Consider the following 18,472-nt stretch of genomic DNA (forward strand, 5'->3'; position numbering starts at 1 on the left):
GAGACTACATGCCAAAGACTCAAGTTAAAAGGTTTTCACCGGACATGCTAAGTTACAGATTTAAATTACCACTCAGATATTCTGCTCTCTGAAACATTGATACTATTGTTTTTACAAACTGGTACGAGTCATGAGGATCAGTGAATATCCGGTTATGACGGATTTTCTGATGGGAAAACGTACAGATGTACGTTCACAGGTTAGTTTGACCTACTTTAACCTACATCTTCCGCAAAACATCATTCACAATCAGAAAAAGAGTAATAATAATAATAATACTAAAAATAGCAAGTGGAACAGCAGTGAGCTGATATACAAAAATACATTAAAACTGATTAAAACTTACAAAAAAAAGCATTAGTTTACATATTTTTTTCTGCAAACTCCTAAAAGAAAATGATGGAAAGACTTTGATGGAGTCAATATCTGAATGGTAATGTTCAGTCTTATCTAATGTTAGCTTTAAATTTATGTATTTTTATGTATAGATAAAGAATGGCAGATCAGTTGGATGCGTTCTACATTATACCTGTCACAGATCAGATAATAAAAGATTCCACCTGTCTGATGTTTTTTAATAAATTCTTCCTTTTTTAATACAAACTCTTTGCATGTTCTTCCTGTTTTCCTTAAATGGACAAATAGAAACATTCTGTCCAAAATTCAGAACCTTTTCCTCTAAAAGCTTGTGTGAATGTGATGTTTGACCAAATGATTTAAAGAAACTGATTGAACACGGTAATAAGTTAACATTTCTTTGTTTCTTTTAATGTCACACGATATTATTGATGTAGACGTGTTTCCGGGGTTCTGTTATTGTAATAAGATGCTAAGGAGGCTTTTATCACAGGAGGGAGAGGTTGTTATCAGGAAGTGTCATTTTTCCTGCACCGCTCCCTTTATTTCTGGGTGTGGACGGGTCTGAGGATGGACATAAAGAGACAGAAACAAACCGAGGGACAGAGCAGAGACGACGGGTCTGAAGAGCCTCCATCCTTCACTGCAGCTGAAAAGGGTCATTTAAATCTTTAAATGTCTTTTTTGTTATCATTATTTATAATTTTAAAAAATGATTTTAGCAGAGAAGAAGTGAATTGTTCTGAAAAACTTTGTTTGTTGTTTCCAGGAGGACGAGGAGAAACTTTTTGACCAACAGCACAGGTTAGTTTTACACAGAAAAATAAATAATTTCATTGCCTCTGGAACAAAGGAGGTGACTTTTACCACATTTTATTACATTTAAAACATTAGAAAATATTAACAATGTGTTAATATTTACAACAAGCTGACAGTGGAGAGAAACTGCTAAAAAAATATTTACTTAGTTCTTAGCTGCAATGACAAATATTATTTTTTTTAAACACTTCCACCTAATGTGTTTTTGCAACTATATAAAGTCATGATTTTTTAGAAACATAACACAATACCAGAGGCACTGGTTCATTTAAATGCTAAACTTCCCCATAAATGTCATTACATTAAAAAAATCCAGTCATTTTGCAGTAAAACAGGTAAATTAGCTTTTAGATGTTCATAATAATAACATTTAAAACGAGATGCTTAGACGTTTTGTCCGTCAATATCAAGCTAAACTGTTTGGTATTTCCAGCATCACAAAGTTTGTTCAATTCCTACCCAGGTCTGTCGCCGTGGTAACTGCTGCCGCACTTTGAACCAAACCTTTTTTTGCAACTGAGGAAGCATGTAACTAGATTTTTTTTTTAACTCAGTTTTGTAAAGTTATTTGGAATGTAAAGAGTTAAAGTTGAGTTTATTTGCAGCAGGAGGGATCAGGTCCAGTCCTCTAGCGCCACCATCCTGCAACCTTTAGGTGCATCTTTACTCCAACAGACCAGGATCAGCTCTGAACAGACCTGCTAACCAGCCATTCGTTTGATAATCAGGAAGCATCTGAAAGTTGCAAGAAGGTAGCTCTATAGGACTGGACTTCAGCATCCCTGATCTACAGAATCGTTCTGGTTTTTAAAAAATAAAAAATTTTTGTGTTGCACAGATTTAGCAATAGAAGAATATGAGCTAAAACAACGGAAAAATGTTATATGACATCTATAGACAGATCCATGTGATCCAGACACTGATTTTTTTATTTCCTGAGGGTAAAACAAAGCAGCTGAATCTTCTTCTACTAACTTTGTTTCTTTTTGCTTTGTCAGCTGTTTCTCAGCTTCCAAGATGCTCCGCCCCCTGCTTTACCTGTGTACTGTCATGGCACTGACAGGTAAATGTTTACACACTGAAATATTGCAGCTTACAAGTTCTGTGTGGAAAATAACCATTAAAACATTTAATCATAGAAAAATATTCAAACATTTTAGATCCCTAAAGTCAAGCAATTATTTTCAAAAGAAGATATGTAGAGTTATGTGAAATAAATTTAAATTTACATTAAAAATTTAGATTGAACTTTTTATAGAATTGAAATCTAAATGATAATGACTTTTTTTATGAAGGAACTGCATGGTGGTGTGTTTAGTGGCACATTTTTCTGCACTAGTTTTGCATTGAAAAACTAATTTAAAGTAGTTTCTTTAGCTTCTCTGCCCAAAATAATCGTCCATGCATACAGAAATAGAAATAACTAGATGTACAGATGGCCTTTCATGAAGTAAACTTGAACTTTTCTTTGCTTTCCTGACTACTTTTTGTGTCTCCACGCCTGCAGGTGCTGCTGGAGCCGACATCTGCACTGTGACCGGCCCCGCCGTCATCGACTTCACAGGCCGATTCAGTCCTGTGACGGATCTGTGTGTGTACTCCATGCTCTCAGACTCATCAATGGGCTTTGAAGTGTTTGCCACCTTCAGGGAGCGCCGTCGCAGAGACGTGAGCTTTTTGGACGGCGTCACCCTGAAGCTGCAGGATCCAGCTGTTCAGTTTCACCTTCAGCAAGGAGGGAGAGTCCAGGTGAGCCAATCTGACACCAGCTGTGTTTCCATTACAGATGTCTGCAAAACGTCACCAACATTTTGCTTCCATTAGTTAAGAAATGCAGTTAAAATCACACGTGAATACATTTGTTCATGTGATAAGTGATAAATATGATGTTAATGTCACTTCCTGTTGTCTTCTTCATGGTTTGCACCAGTAGCAACATCCAGTTGTTGATCAGGTGATGCAAAATAAACGCTTTTGTGAAATAAACCAATTTCAATATGGCCAAAAAAAATCCACCAAAACTTTATCAGTTTTTTGAAACTGGTGTTTCCATTAAGCACATTTATTTTTGAAATGTCAAATTGCTCCATTATGTGGTCAATGGAAACCCAGCTTGTGATATTTATGATTGATTTATCGCTACCACCAACTTTTCTGTTCCCTGCCACAGATGAACGACGCCCAGCTGAACCTCAGCAGCTCAGGCCAGATGCTTCACGGCGTTTGGATTTCCAAAGACACAACTGGAGTCATGGCAAACGTTACAATCTCCAATCACACAATTTATTTGTTCTTTGACGGCTCCACAGCACAGATCCACATAGAAAGTAAGATTAGAATGAAAAGTCTTACATTTTAGCAGGAGAGAGCAAAACTGTCTGACCCACATTCTGTCGTGGATGTTTTCAGAACCAGTTTGGTCGTCTGCTGATGGTCTGTGTGTAAACGCCAGCAGTATCTCAACCCAGAGGCTAAATCTCTACAGCTCCTCCAGGTAGAAGCTCAACAAACACACTTTTTTTTGTTGTTGTTGTTGAGAAAAATCTCAGACATTTTCACAATAACCTCAGACACATTGTAGAAAAATGTCTGAGTTTCAAAAGTAAAAATTTTTTTAAACCAGAAATGTTCATGTTTTTTTTAGTAAATTTCTGAAATTAATATTAATTTCTGAGCTTTTTGGTGGAAATTTATCCCTTTTTTTCTCCTATGTATAAATGCCCTAATACACCATCGGGGAGGTAGTTCTACTCTTGAGTAAAATTTTGGGGTAGTTACTCACCTCTGCCCAAATGTAACTAGTTTGTTTAAAGACAAGTCAAAAAAAGAAAAGCTTGTCTTATAATCTTGTGGTTTGTCTCCATCTAGCTGTCAGACTCAGTACAACGACTTTCCTGACACTTCAATCAACTGCAGCCTGATAACGGACCAGTGAGTAGATTTAATCACACTAAAGGAAATATTCACATGTGTTTTTTTTATTAAAACAAACAATAAACTGCACCTCTAAAATATACATGTAAAGTCACAACATAAAGAGATAAAAGAGTCAAATCTAATGCACTTTTAATATGAAAATATTAACGTTAAACATGCTGCATCACATCTGATATGTTGCATTTTTATTTTTCTTCCGTCTGATGCGAAGCTGCAACATCCTGAAGGAATCTCCCTTCTCCTCCTGCAACGCTGACATCGACCCGGCTCCCTACATCAACGCCTGCAGCAACACTTTGTGCAAATATCCCTCAGTGGACGGTCTGTGGTGTCACTTCCTGTGGGCATACGCCAGAGCCTGCACCCTGACCAGCAGAGCCTCACTGGGAGACTGGAGGCCTGCTGACTGCTGTAGGAACTGGTCCCCTTCAGCTGAATTTTTATATAACTTTAATGTATTTATGCTGATTTTCCACCATGTTCCTCTGCAGCCTCACCTGCAGCTTTTTGCCAGGACAAAGTTTGCAGTGATCATGAGTTTTGTGGAGAGAAAATCAGTGGGGGAACTGGCTGCCTCTGCAGAGCCGTGTTTGCCTACGACTACAAACAGTCAAACACTCTGAGTGAGACAGCTGTCGTTCACAATCACAGTAAGACCGAGTCAAACCATAAAACTCACTTTCTTCTTGCAATTCAACTTTCAGGTGAGCCAACAGTCTGCAGGAAGAACTCTGGTTCAGTCACTCTGATTGGATGTCTGCTGGAGGAAAGAGGCGTCGACTACTCAGTCCTACACCTGAACGACCGGAGCTGCAGGGGCGAGATGGACCAGGAGAACCACATGGTGACCTTCAGCTTCGACAGCAGCAACAGCTGCGGGACGGAGATCATGGTGGGTTCATCACTCCAACTCCACCGCAAAAACACAAAATATTAACACGTATTTTTGGATTACTTTCTAGCACAAACGTCTTATTACACTTGAATTAAGACGACTAACTTATCAGCAAGATATTGAATTAAGTAAATAATTCCCTAATATTGACAAAAACGTTCTAGTTCCACTGCCAGATTATTTCATTTATAACTTGGGAAAAATGTTTTGTTAAAAGTTAATCTGCCACTAGAACTAGTACTTGTTCAGCAATATTAATGAATTGTTGACTTAAAACAAGCTGGAAAATTATTTTTGTCTTATTTTAAGTGTAATAAAATATTTGCACAAGAAACTCGACCGAAAATATTTGATGAGGTTTTGTGTTTTTGCGGCGTAACCTTGAATCAGAACAGACCCATGAGTTCCCACTTCACTGACCAGGTTCATGAAGACGACGTCTTATTATTGTACTTTACGCTCATACAGAACAATGGAAGCCAGATAATCTACAAGAACGCCATCAAGTACCAGAACAGCTCTGACATCATCACTCGCCAGGACCAGTTCTACATGGACTTCTCCTGCCTGCACACCCAACCCGAAACAAAGATCGTTGCCTTCAACATCAAGGACAGGTGTGGCATTCAGGTTCCTTCAGCTCCCGTCTGAAGCTTGTTGAGGCCTTGATTCTAAATAATATTACTGTAAAAATCTTTCAGGTTTTGATACACACAGGAAATAATTCCCTGTTAGCCGCTTAAGTTTCAGGATGACGTCTATTTTTCAAGATGGCCGCTGTTTTTGAGCCTTTTAAACAATGTGTTTCCTGTTTTCATGACCAGAGCAGAATGTGTGTTTTTGACTTTGGTCATCCTGTTTATACAACTTTAAAGCAATAATATGTATCGAAATCAGAAACTGAGGAGTTTACTGTTTCTAGTCGTCAACTGGAAGGAGATGAAGATGTGAGATTCAGATTCTCAGTGGTTAGCATTAGCTTCTGTTATTCTTTGTACTTGTTTAGTGGTTTTAGCATTAGCTTCTGTTAATTTTCTTTAATCTAAGCGTTTTAGTGTTAGCTTCTGTTATTCTTTGTACTTGTTTAGTGGTTTTAGCATTAGTTTCTGTTCATTTTTCATATGTTTAGCCATTTAATGTTTGTTTCTGTTAATATTTGTTTCTGTTTAGGGGTTTTTAGTGTTAGCTTTTGCTAATTTTTTATATATTTAGCAGGTTAGTGTTAGCTTCTGCTAAATTCTGCACATGCTTAATGGTTATAGCATTAGCTTCTGCTAATTATTTATACATTTAGTGGTTTGGCATTGCTAAGACTCTGGTTTAGTAAATTGGTGCTTAGTGAACCTCATATTGTGGTTAGCTGTGGCAATCAATGGCAATAACTACTGCTGATTTTAGTAACAACTATTCTCTGTTACAATCATGGCGGCCATCTTGGAAAATCTAAATAATTATCAGTAAATGTGATTTTTTTTTTGTTGTGGATCCAATTATGTGTGATTAGACACCAAAGTATTTTATCTGGGATAAACGTCGACAAATTTAGTGCAAAAAATTAATTTTTGTCGGAACGTCACAGATGTGGAAGGTTTTGCTGCCGTATTATGGGCTGCGCTAAACGTGCTGCTGGTGTTTCTGTGTCCGAAGCTCTGTGGTCGTCATAGTGAAGTCTGGAGAATGGAATTACACCGTGGCCATGAAGGCCTACACCGACCCCGGCCTCACACACGCTCTGGAACCAACGACTGGCGTGGTTCTCAACCAGAAGATCTGGGTGGAGCTGACGACCACTGGGCTGGATGCAAACGTGATCGCCGTGGAAACGGATTCATGCTGGGCAACCAGTCGCGATTCTCCCAGCAGCCAGCCAAGATATGACCTGATCAAGAACGGGTGAGGTGCTTCTATAAAGAGTTGATGTTCCTAGCTACTTAATAAAGATAAACCATAAACGTATTTTTGATTCTAAAAATCTTTCCTGTGGTTCTGTAGCTGTGCCGACCCCGGCGACCAGACGGTGCAGGTGGAGGGAAACGGAGAAGGAACCTCCAACCGCTTCTCCTTCAACATGTTCCAGTTTACTGGGAGCGCTGGGGACGTTTATCTGCACTGCAAGCTGCAGCTGTGTGTCAAACAGGGGAACAGCTGCACTCCGGTACGCCTGCCTGAAATCAGTGGAAAACTGCAAACGCAGACATCCATGTGTATTCTCAACGATCTCTGAAGATCTGAACAATTATTTATATTTTTGTTGCTGTGGTTGCATTCTTAGAAGTTTTATAAAATAAATAATCCTCTGTGTCTTTAATGAAATTCCCAGGACTGCAGTGGCGGCGCTAAAAGACGACGCAGATCCACCAGGTCTGGACGTCCAGCCGTCATCAGCCTGGCCTGGACTCAGTAGGTCAGATTGTTTATTTCTACGTTTTAACAGTTTAATAATCGTCAGCTGTCCATTTAAAAGATAATGGTCACGTCTCTTTAAGAGAAAAGCTTCCTGCATAAAGTTAAATTCACTTTTAAAGATTCATCTAATAGTTAGTGATAATCTGAAAGTTGACTTTGTCCAATTTTTAAAGTTTTTGAATGAAACGATGATTTCAGAGAATTACAGCAGCCATACATGTGATTGGTTGGTTTTCAGCTTTCACCTGGTTTTAAGTATTTTGAGTGAAATAATGTTTTGAACGATCAAAAGCCTGAAAACCAGAAATTAGAGCTAAAATTTACTCCAAGAAACGAGTATTAGAAATGATTCACTGGTGAAAGAGTTTAAATGAACGAAAACATCACAACTTCATCTTAATGTTTCTCCAGCTGGTTTCCATAACGACTCGGATGGATTACAGGCTGCAGAACTTCATCATCTGAATCCAGTCCTGAAAATGGAGGAGCTAATTCACAGCTGAAAGCTTTTGCATTTGTTTGAAGGAGAAATGTTTTAGTTACAGACGCGCAGAAGAAGAAAAACAGGATCAAACTGTTCAGCATGTTTTGATTTTACTGAGTTTGGGGGAAAATTATGTGGGTTACATCTACTTTAATAAAAACTTGTTCTATATCAGAAGGCCTATAAAGGTAAATTTAATCAGATATCCTGAAGTTTACAATCTAAATAATTTCCTTAACAAATGTTAATTTATGTGATTTGTAGCCTGTATGTTTAATTTTCTTCATTTGAGATTTCAATGATATTTTCCAGCTAATAAAAGAGAAACTTAGTGACAACAGTCAACAATATAATTACCTTTGTAAAAGAAGATGAGATTATTTTTATGGCCAGTTTCCACTGTAAAGCTGTAATATCTCCTGCTTTTGATGGTTTCCTTTTATTGTTTCTTGTTTTCAGGGATAATGTACTTTTTTTTTTCAACTGTTATACAAGCATATAAAAGACAAAAAACAGTGAATAAAATGATGTGGGTTTAAAGAATTGTGATTGTGTTATTTTTTGGTTGCAATCAAGATGGAGACGTATTTAAGTCTAAGTGAAAATTATCTTCAGAATCAGTTTTTTTCATGAGGATGGCAAAGATAATATGAAGCAAAGCTGCTTCATATATTTTTATTTTTGTTTTGTATTTTCATATCCTAAAATAATAAAATATTCATGTTGTTTCATAATAGATCACCAGAGGGCGCTAACCTTCACTATGTCCTACAAGGAAGGAATTAAATCTATACAAGCTTTACTAAGATTTTTAGTTTTAAAGATTAATTATTTTTAAAAAACAAATGAAATCTGAGAAACTTGTAACTTAGAGCTTGTGAAGGTTTGATTATAATTGTAATAAATATTTAATTATTTATGCATTAATACTCAGAACTCTGGGAATGCAGCTTTAAATCAAATTAATTCTTAAAATGTCACATTTTCTTGTTTAGTGTTTGTTTATTTTCTTCAATGGAAATCTTACCAAATTAAGAAATTAGCTTTAACTTTTATCATAAAGTAAAATCAACCCATTCAAAGATTTCTGTGTTGTTTTATTCACACTAACACTGATTCTCATAAATCATGAGCAGCAACAACATTATAAGTTATGTTACTGCAGCAAATCTGGGGAATAATTCTTATTTTTTAAAGGTCTGGCAGCATCACGTTGGGTTTCACTGCCAGATTAATTGATTCATCACAAAAACTCGTTTAAGACGCATCAAGTTACTAGAGCTGGAAACAAGAAAACATGTACAAATACACAGGATGTCATGAAATAACACATTAAAAAGTAAAAATAAGACGTTTGTCTTCCACTGACTGACTGAATCAAGCAGACGAGCTTTAAAAATCACTCAAGTAAAAAAAATCAACCATTAACACAAACTTCTTCAGATTTTAAGAAAATAAAACGGACACTAACTTGCTCCAAAACGAGACAAAATAATACATTTCTGTTTAACTTGATACTTTTTAATACACTTAAGGAAGCCAGTTAAAAATTAAATATTTAAATCACAGAAAGTAATAATAGATACAATATTAAATACTGAGAAATGATTGGGAGTCAGTCATAGAAAGAGGAAGCTGACGACTTCAGAAAACATCTGATCTTCATGATGGATCAGATTTCTGCTGTGAATTTCAAAAATCTCCAGAAAATCCAGAAGGATAAATGATGGTGTGAAGAAAGGCGCTGATCAAGAGCACGACATCAGACTGAACGATTCACTGACTCAGTTCACTTCAGTTCAGGTCCCAGTTCAGTTCAGGTCCAAATACTCTGACATCACAGCAGGAAGTCGCCCAGAGGAGACGATACGAAGTCCAGGAAGCAGCAGCCGGTCGTCATCCTTCATCCTGAAGGCGACCGTCGTGAAGTCACTGAGGTTCTCAAAGGTACCTAGAAATTTAAAATCAGATTTAAATAAAACCAAACCTGGAGAAGCAGCATTCAGCTTCTATGCACCACAAATCTGGAATAAACATCCAGAAACTGCAAAACAGCCGAAACACTGAGTTCCTTTAAATCTGGACTAATCGCCCATCTGATTAGGGCTGATTTTGAACCATCATAAATGAAACACTGACCCAGATATCTGATGTGCATCAATGGGTTTGTTGATTTTCACTCATCAAAATGTGACGTTTGCTTCTGGTTTTCTCAATTGTTGACTTTATGTTTCTTTTTATGTTGTATTTTTGTGTCGCTGAAATGTGCCACATAAATAAACTTGATTGGTTGAAAAATGCAAAGCTGCAGGAAATAATTGTGCTTTCAGTCAGGATTTCAAATGAGCAACTATTTTGAATCTTCCAGGTTTTCAGACTGAATATAAAAACTTAAAACTAAATCAAACCTTTTTTGCTGATAAACTGCTAAAGTGTTATTTAGGGTTCAATCTTTCTGTGTGAATTTTGACATTTGTGTGTATCTTTGTTTACACCTGTATCGTCGTCGTCTCGTCCTGGACATTGTTCATCTGACTCTTTGTAACAGATGGTTAACATCTTATTTTTTTGTTTTTTACAGTACAGAGCTGCTCCTGTTGCTCCTGCTGCTGCCAACACCAGGAAAACGTAGAGAGCGATCAATCCTTTATTTTCTGTTGGAGGATTCGCAGTTGGACTCACAGGTTGTTTGTCACCAGCTAATGGAAAGAAGCATTTAAGAAAAAAAGAGACAATCATTCAAAAATTATGACCAGTCATTTACAATCCATCTTTTATCTGGCAGAAAAACTGATTTTTCTGGTGCATTTATAAAAAAAACATAATTACTATTAAATAATTACTTTCACATACATAGTCGATATTTTCACCATATTTTGAACAAAATTACAGCACTGCTTTATTATACACAAACACACGCTAATATCATTTTTTCTACTGCTTCTTAGAGATAAAACAGTTCAAATGAACTTTATAAACTCACCTCTGACTATTAGCTGACAGGCAGCAGAGCCGAAGCCACAATCTGCCTGGATCTCACACAGATACAGACCAGAGTCATTGATCCTCAGCCTGGACACGTGCAGTTTAATCCGTCCGTCTTTAAGGAGTTCTTTATCACTCTGGACTCGTCCTGCAAACTGTTTATCCTGAGACTGCGACACCTCCGCTCCACCATGCTCATGGAACAAGATGGACACTTTTTTGTTTTCGGTTATTAATGTGAACATCATGAACTCGAAGCTCAAGCAGGAGTCGGGTTCGGTGGTGAAGGTCCACTCCAGAGTGATGCTGTGGTTCTCCTCTGCCTGATAGCTGCTCTGTGTCACATTCACTACAAATGTTGCTGCTGAGGAGACAGAGAGGGAAAGAGAGGAGCAGACACACTGAGAACTGGAACATGGGAGTCTTTCAGCTCCATCTTTCTGCCTCATGATCGTAGTGTTTCCTTCACTGGCTGCGTTTCCGTTACAAATGTGTGCAAATCTTTGTCATTGTCTGCTAGGCTTGAAAAAACACAATTTCCCAACTGCTGTGTCTCAATTTTAAAAATTTTTTTATTAAAATCGCAGGTGAATAAGATTTTTAACGCAATAAGTTGTTAAAAATCATGACAATGACTGATGTAAACAGCTACACATGAGATATATTCATATTTAAGCCACAGGGCTCATCATGCAGCAGCTGTCAGAGACGTCGGCGTTTTGTTCAGGTGTTGGAGCAACGAGCCCAAAACCTGAGCGGATAGTCGGCCATTTTACAAAAGAGCTTTGGATTCAACACATTCGAATGACTATAAACTGAGGGATGCTGTGAGATCTGGAGGAGGCAGCTGCACATTGTCCGAAAAAACGACAACACACCATCCTCCTCCTTCCACTTCCTGTTGTTTCTTCATTGTTTTTGGCCAGTCGTAACGTCCGACTGCTGATCATGTGACTAATGATGCGAAAACAGAGTTTCTACCAAAATGTACCTATTTTACACGGCCAGAAAACCTTCATCCTAACATCCTGCTGCCATTCAGGACATTTATCTTCATAACTTCAACTTGAGCAATTCTATCCTCCATGGAAACACAGATAATGACTTTTCACTGATTATTGACGGATTTAGACGGAACAGAGACAAGATGGAGACTGACCACAGGGACATGAGCTGAGGATGAGGAGCAGCAGGATCCTGGAGATCATCTTCATCCTGAGAGAGGAAGAGGAGGAGAGGCAGCAGAACATCAGGAACAATGTTTCTGTTTATTTAAATCACTTAATTTTACCAATATAATATCTGATGATGTTCATTAATATGAGAAAATATTTCCTAGAATTTACAACAGAAATAGGAAACTTTCTTCTTTTATCTCAATCTCTGAGGTTAGATATTAATCTGCCGCTGCAGAAATGTTAATTATTTAAAACCTGTCATAAATGTTGTAATAACTGTAATTTTATATATTTTTGGAGGGACTTTAGGTTAATATCTAGTATAATCCAGGAACGTCTCAATAAGCAGTATCTCCATCCAGGCCGTTTTCTGGACAACTTTTCTGTTGCCTTGTTTTTTGTTTTTGACTTTATAAGTTTTCAGTCTGAATCCTTTTAGCAAAAACCAGATTTGTAGATCTGGAACAGACAAAATTCATGGAAAACAGTAAAAAGAATATCAAATAATTATTTGAAGGTTTTATTTTATCTCCCTTAATGTTTAATTTATGCATCAGTTCCAGTTCAGCCTTTTCCTGATAATGAAGCTCATTTTTCTCCCAAACAATAAGAGGAATAATTAAGATACTTAGACTATTAAAAGCATAAAACAACAACAATACAATTAGAATATTTTAGATTTGCTTTCATAAACTCATAAACTTGCTCTTGCATTTTCATCCCCTGGATTTCCCCAAATGTTTATTTTTATATTTTGTGCGTTTAAGGAACAACCTGCTTGGGGGAAAAGACGGGAAGAATTGCAAAGTAAAAATGAAAACGTGTCAGATGACATGTTAGATCTGAATGTGTGAATTTGTGCTTGGACCAGATTTCTCAGCCTCAGTCTCTTCAGTCGTTCATCATGAGTTTATTCCTGTCGGGAGATAATCTGTTGGAATGCGTCTAAAACGTATTTATTTACAGAAACAGTAGATCAAAATGTTGCTCTGAGATCCTCTGTGAAACGTCTGTTCTTATCTCAGACGCACCATGAGAATGTGTCGGCGCTTTCAGGATAAACAAAAGCGATAAAGATTAGATGGGTGGGAAACTCTGTTCATGGTTCGTTAAAGATTATTCCTACAACTACGACTCCTAAGTTCCTCCCAGATCTTGTGCATCAGTTTGTAAATTTGACATAAATCCTCCATTCTTCAGATTAATCTGTGGCTCAAAGACATTTTTTAAGGTAACAAATCCCAATTTTTATTCACGTCATGACCTTTTAATCAGCAAACTGACAAATCTCATTACAACCTTAACATTAAGCCCAGATATAAATCATGTTTAATCTGAGTTAGTAATATCTAGATGATTCATCATCTTCAATAACTACATATACAGTATATATATAGATATATACACACACACACAGGGTGGGACGTAAGTCTCCATACATAGGAGAATGTAAAATGTATATTTCTTTTATATTTCAGATACCCAAGAAGATGTGTTTGACAAAAGAGCAAAGAATTGAAATTATACTGATGCCCGGATCAGGAAGCTGTCACACGGTTGCAACAAACTTTAACAGAAAACATGGAACGAGCATCACACACACGACGCTGCGGCAAAAATTATTGGCAAGTTTCAGAAAACTGGAAATGTTGCAGATCAACCATGAAGTGATCCGAGACGTGCAGCCATTAAAAACGGTTGTCCAATATAAAACGATTATTTTTTCTATGTATGGAAACGTATTACCCTGAATATAAGAATAAGAGATTTTACAAAAACTAGCATAGCCAAGAAATGTGCAGCTGCTTTGTAAATAATCAAAAGCAGAAAAAATCTTCATTATAAATGCTGTCTGAAAGGCCAAACTAGAAAATTACAGTGAAAAAAACAAAAATATTTACAATATTATTTTATCTGAACCCCATGTGAAAATTCTTAAAGTAATAAAAGATTTATTTTTATTATTAAATAACTTGAACAGATGGAGAACCAGGATTAACTGTTTGTTGAGTAAATTTAAACAAAACAGAGTTTATTTATTCCATCCATCCATCCATCTTCTTCCGCTTATCCGAGGTCGGGTCGCGGGGGTAGCAGCTTCAGAAGGGAGGCCCAGACTTCCCTCTCCCCAGCCACTTCTTCCAGCTCCTCCGGGGGAATCCCGAGGCGTTCCCAGGCCAGCCGAGAGACATAGTCCCTCCAGCGTGTCCTGGGTCTTCCCCGGGGCCTCCTCCCGGTGGGACGTGCCCGGAACACCTCACCAGGGAGGCGTCCAGGAGGCATCCTGACCAGATGCCCAAGCCACCTCAACTGGCTCCTCTCGATGTGAAGGAGCAGCGGCTCTACTCTGAGTCCCTCCCGGATGACTGAGCTTCTCACCCTATCTCTAAGGGAGAGCCCAGCCACCCTACGGAGAAAACCCATTTCGGCCGCTTGTATCCGCGATCTCGTTCTTTCGGTCATGACCCAAAGCTCATGACCATAGATGAGGGTGGGAACGTAGATCGACCGGTAAATCGAGAGCTTCGCTTTTTGGCTCAGCTCTCTCTTCACCACGACGGACCGGTACAGCGCCCGCTTGACAGCAGACGCTGCGCCAATCCGCCTGTCGATCTCCCGCTCCCTTCTTCCCCCATTCGTGAACAAGATCCCGAGATACTTAAACTCCTCCACTTGGGGCAGGACACCCCCCCTGACCCGGAGAAGGCACTCTACCCTTTTCCGGCTCAAGACCATGGCCTCGGATTTGGAGGCACTGATCCCCATCCCGGCCGCTTCACACTCGGCTGCGAACCGATCCAGCGAGAGCTGCAGATCACGATCTGATGAAGCCAAAAGGACCACATCGTCTGCGAAAAGCAGAGATGAGATCCTGAGGCCACCAAATCGGATCCCCTCAACACCTTGGCTGCGCCTAGAAATTCTGTCCATGAAAGTGATGAACAGAATCGGTGACAAAGGGCAGCCCTGGCGGAGTCCAACTCTCACCGGAAACGAGCCCGACTTACTGCCGGCAATGCGGACCAGACTCTGACACCGGTCATACAGGGACCTGACAGCCCGTATCAAAGGGCCCGGTACCCCATACTCCCGGAGAACCCCCCACAGGGCTCCCCGAGGGACACGGTCGAACGCCTTCTCCAAGTCCACAAAACACATGTAGACTGGTTGGGCGAACTCCCATGCACCCTCCAGGACCCTGCTGAGGGTGTAGAGCTGGTCCAGTGTTCCACGACCAGGACGAAAACCACACTGCTCTTCCTGAATCCGAGGTTCGACTATCCGACGGACCCTCCTCTCCAGGACCCCTGAATAGACCTTGCCAGGGAGGCTTAAGAGTGTGACCCCTCTATAATTGGAGCACACCCTCCGGTCCCCCTTTTTGAACAGGGGGACCACCACCCCAGTCTGCCAATCCAGGGGAACTGCCCCCGATGTCCATGCGATATTGCAGAGTCGCGTCAACCAACACAACCCTACAACATCCAGAGCCTTAAGGAACTCCGGGCGGATCTCATCCACCCCCGGGGCCTTGCCACCGAGGAGCTTTTTAACCACCTCGGCGACCTCGCCCCCAGAGATTGGAGAGCCCAACCCAGAGTCCCCAGGCTCCGCTTCCTCAGTGGAAGGCATGTTGGTGGGATTGAGGAGGTCTTCGAAGTACTCTGCCCACCGGCCCACAACGTCCCGAGTAGAGGTCAGCAGCACACCATCCCCACTATAAACAGTGTTGGTGCTGCACCGCTTCCCCCCCCTGAGACGCCGGATGGTGGACCAGAATCGCCTCGAAGCCGTGCGGAAGTCTTTCTCCATGGCCTCTCCAAACTCCTCCCACACCCGAGTTTTTGCCTCAGCAACCGCCCGAGCCGCATGCCGCTTCACCCGCCGGTACCCATCAGCTGCTTCCGGAGTCCCACAGGCCAAAAAGGCTTGATAGGACTCCTTCTTCAGCCTGACGGCATCCCTCACCGAAGGTGTCCACCAACGGGTTCGAGGGTTGCCGCCGCGACAGGCACCGACAACCTTGCGGCCACAGCTCCGATCGGCCGCCTCGACAATGGAGGCACGGAACACGGTCCACTCAGACTCCATGTCCCCCACCTCCCCCGGGACGTGTTCGAAGTTTTGCCGGAGATGGGAGTTAAAGCTCCGTCTCACAGGGGATTCCGCCAGACGTTCCCAGCAGACCCTCACAACACGTTTGGGCCTGCCAGGTCTGACCGGCTTTCGCCCCCGCCACCGGAGCCAACTCACCACCAGGTAGTGGTCAGTGGACAGCTCCGCACCTCTCTTCACCCGAGTGTCCAAGACATACGGCCGCAGATCCGATGAAACGATGACAAAGTCGATCATCGAACTGCGGCCTAGGGTGTCCTGGTGCCAAGTGCACATATGGACACCCTTATGCTTGAACATGGTGTTCGTTATGGACAATCCATGGCGAGCACAGAAGTCCAGCAACAGAACACCGCTCGAGTTCAGGTCGGGTGGGCCGTTCATCCCAACCACGCCCCTCCAGGTCTCACTGTCGTTGCCCACGTGAGCGTTGAAGTCCCCCAGCAGCACAAGGGAGTCCCCAGGAGGAGCACTCTCCAGTACCCCCTCTAAGGACTCCAAAAAGGGTGGGTAATCTGAACTGTCGTTCGGCCCGTAAGCACAAACGACAGTCAGAACCCGTCCCCCCACCCGTAGGCGGAGGGATCCTACCCTCTCGTTCACCGGGGTAAACCCCAACGTACAGGCGCCGAGATGGGGAGCAACAAGTATGCCCACTCCTGCCCGACGTCTCTCTCCCTGGGTAACTCCAGAGTGGAAGTATGTCCAGCCCCTCTCAAGGAGACTGGTTCCAGAACCAGAGCCATGCGTCGAGGTGAGACCGACTATTTCTAGCCGGAACCTCTCGACCTCACGCACTAGCTCCGGCTCCTTCCCCACCAGAGAGGTGACATTCCACGTCCCAAGAGCCAGTTTCTGCAACCGAGGATCGGACCGCCAGGGTCCCCTCCCTTGGCCGCCACCCATCACACAGTGCACCCGACCCCTTTGGCCCCTCCCACGGGTGGTGGGCCCATGGGAGGGAGTTTATTTATTTTGGGGGAAAATCTGTTTTTGTTTTTATTGTAATAATTAATCCAACTCTGGTCTGCTCTCTCTAATAATTAGTTGTAAAAATCTTTATTAAAATTTCTGCAGTCAAACTTTTTATACAGAGCAGCTTTCTGAACGTTTCCCTGCTCATTTTTTATGGGTTTGGAAAGCCTGCATGCCATCACCCTAATCTTTAACTCTGTCCTCAAATTCTCTGAAATTAAAATTGTGGCTTTGACTGAGTTAATGTTATTATTCTAAACAACATATTGTTACCAATTGGAAGAAACTATCTGTAAAAGTGTATAAATGCCGTAAAGAGAGGGAGAAAATGTTAAAACTTTAACACTAAATCTCTCAGGGTTGTGAATAATTATGTCGTTTTTCCTGCTGCTGAAAAGAAAACATGTCCGGACAAAACTTAGTGACGCAGAACAACAAAGGTTTGTTTTGTTCCTTCAAGTTCCTCAAAGAAAACATTAAAAACAACAAACCTGAAGCCTTCATGCGGTTTGTTCGGCTCCATCCGCTTCCCTCAAAAAGTGTAAGAAAAACAAAAAGTTATGAAATCTTCAACAAACCAGATTATATTTCACCTTCAGGTTTTGTCCACAAAGTCAGGAGGAACAACGCTGGACTGAAAGGTAAGGCATTAAATAAATTCACAGAGAAACAAAAAGGATTTTATCATTTGTCTCGTCGAATTCCCATTGCGATTACAAAATATTAATGCTGATAACTTGATAGACAAAAAAAATAAAACTTGATATAAAACAGAAAGTCAAGATTTAAAGTCAGAAGAGTAAAAATATGGTAAAATATTTACTCGCATCGTCTTTTCGCAGGTTGTCTGATCGTTTCGCGCAGACAGACGACTGACTGACTGACTGCTGTTCAGTTTCTATCTACGTTTCTGACGCAACAACATTCTTTCTTAAACAATTTAAGCTCTACACCCATTTTGTTTTTGTTGTCTTTGAACCAGAACTCACATGTTTGAATCTGATCAGATTTTTATTCTCACTGAAGGTAAAAACAAAAGTCGGCCTCTGATTTTACGTCTGCAGTTCAGAGAAATGTTCTGCTGTCAGACAGACATGTTTATCAGAAACCTTCATCTAACTGATGTTGATCCATTTGCTGTTTAATCTAAAGAGATTTAATCCAGCCAGATCACTGCTTGTTGTCGTGTCTGTGGGAATATCGGCTGGGATTGAGCTAACACAGATTATACAATCTGAAAAGACAAATTCACAGGAAAAATGTTTTATTTCATGTTACATTTTTCTAAAAAGGCTTCAGCTCTGCAACTTCACTGTTATC

The 18,472-nt window shown here is 40.6% G+C and overlaps 2 protein-coding genes across 4 annotated transcripts; one reads left to right on the plus strand and one right to left on the minus strand.

The window, feature by feature from the left end:
• Positions 1 to 893: 893 nt before the first annotated feature.
• On the plus strand, positions 894 to 8,441 carry LOC114156789 (alpha-tectorin-like). Of its 2 annotated transcripts, none has more exons than XM_028037285.1 (15): positions 894 to 1,015; positions 1,127 to 1,161; positions 2,175 to 2,239; positions 2,684 to 2,925; positions 3,347 to 3,503; positions 3,586 to 3,670; positions 4,045 to 4,107; positions 4,325 to 4,524; positions 4,605 to 4,736; positions 4,818 to 5,005; positions 5,477 to 5,625; positions 6,656 to 6,901; positions 7,001 to 7,163; positions 7,329 to 7,408; positions 7,826 to 8,441. In XM_028037285.1, the coding sequence occupies exons 3-15, from the start codon at positions 2,194 to 2,196 to the stop codon at positions 7,836 to 7,838; spliced, it is 1,764 nt and encodes a 587-aa protein (XP_027893086.1). In that variant the 5' UTR covers positions 894 to 1,015; positions 1,127 to 1,161; positions 2,175 to 2,193; the 3' UTR covers positions 7,839 to 8,441. The 2 variants fall into 2 exon arrangements, with proteins under 2 accessions (XP_027893086.1, XP_027893087.1); XM_028037286.1 differs by having other exon boundaries at positions 895 to 1,015; positions 7,329 to 7,412.
• Positions 8,442 to 8,977: 536 nt separating this feature from the next.
• On the minus strand, positions 8,978 to 18,058 carry LOC114156968 (uncharacterized). Of its 2 annotated transcripts, none has more exons than XM_028037619.1 (6): positions 17,976 to 18,058; positions 17,644 to 17,683; positions 12,043 to 12,098; positions 10,882 to 11,247; positions 10,394 to 10,597; positions 8,978 to 9,849 (listed from the first exon to the last, which is right to left on the minus strand). In XM_028037619.1, the coding sequence occupies exons 2-6, from the start codon at positions 17,673 to 17,675 to the stop codon at positions 9,710 to 9,712; spliced, it is 798 nt and encodes a 265-aa protein (XP_027893420.1). In that variant the 5' UTR covers positions 17,676 to 17,683; positions 17,976 to 18,058; the 3' UTR covers positions 8,978 to 9,709. The 2 variants fall into 2 exon arrangements, with proteins under 2 accessions (XP_027893420.1, XP_027893421.1); XM_028037620.1 differs by having other exon boundaries at positions 17,644 to 17,786; positions 17,976 to 18,039.
• Positions 18,059 to 18,472: the final 414 nt, after the last annotated feature.

This window comes from Xiphophorus couchianus, chromosome 14, assembly GCF_001444195.1.
Source record: "Xiphophorus couchianus chromosome 14, X_couchianus-1.0, whole genome shotgun sequence".
Lineage (NCBI taxonomy): Eukaryota > Metazoa > Chordata > Actinopteri > Cyprinodontiformes > Poeciliidae > Xiphophorus > Xiphophorus couchianus.

Excerpts from the sequence above, each read along its gene's own strand:
- LOC114156789 (XM_028037285.1), top strand. The coding sequence starts at position 2,194 with ATGCTCCGCCCCCTGCTTTACCTGTGTACTGTCATGGCACTGACAG. Across the intron at positions 3,671-4,044 it reads AATCTCTACAGCTCCTCCAG|CTGTCAGACTCAGTACAACG; the intron begins GTAGAAGCTCAA and ends GTCTCCATCTAG. Across the intron at positions 5,006-5,476 it reads GCTGCGGGACGGAGATCATG|AACAATGGAAGCCAGATAAT; the intron begins GTGGGTTCATCA and ends ACGCTCATACAG.
- LOC114156968 (XM_028037619.1), bottom strand. The coding sequence starts at position 17,675 with ATGGAGCCGAACAAACCGCATGAAGGCTTCAG. Across the intron at positions 12,099-17,643 it reads AAACCGCATGAAGGCTTCAG|GATGAAGATGATCTCCAGGA; the intron begins GTTTGTTGTTTT and ends TTCCTCTCTCAG. Across the intron at positions 10,598-10,881 it reads CTGTCAGCTAATAGTCAGAG|CTGGTGACAAACAACCTGTG; the intron begins GTGAGTTTATAA and ends TCTTTCCATTAG.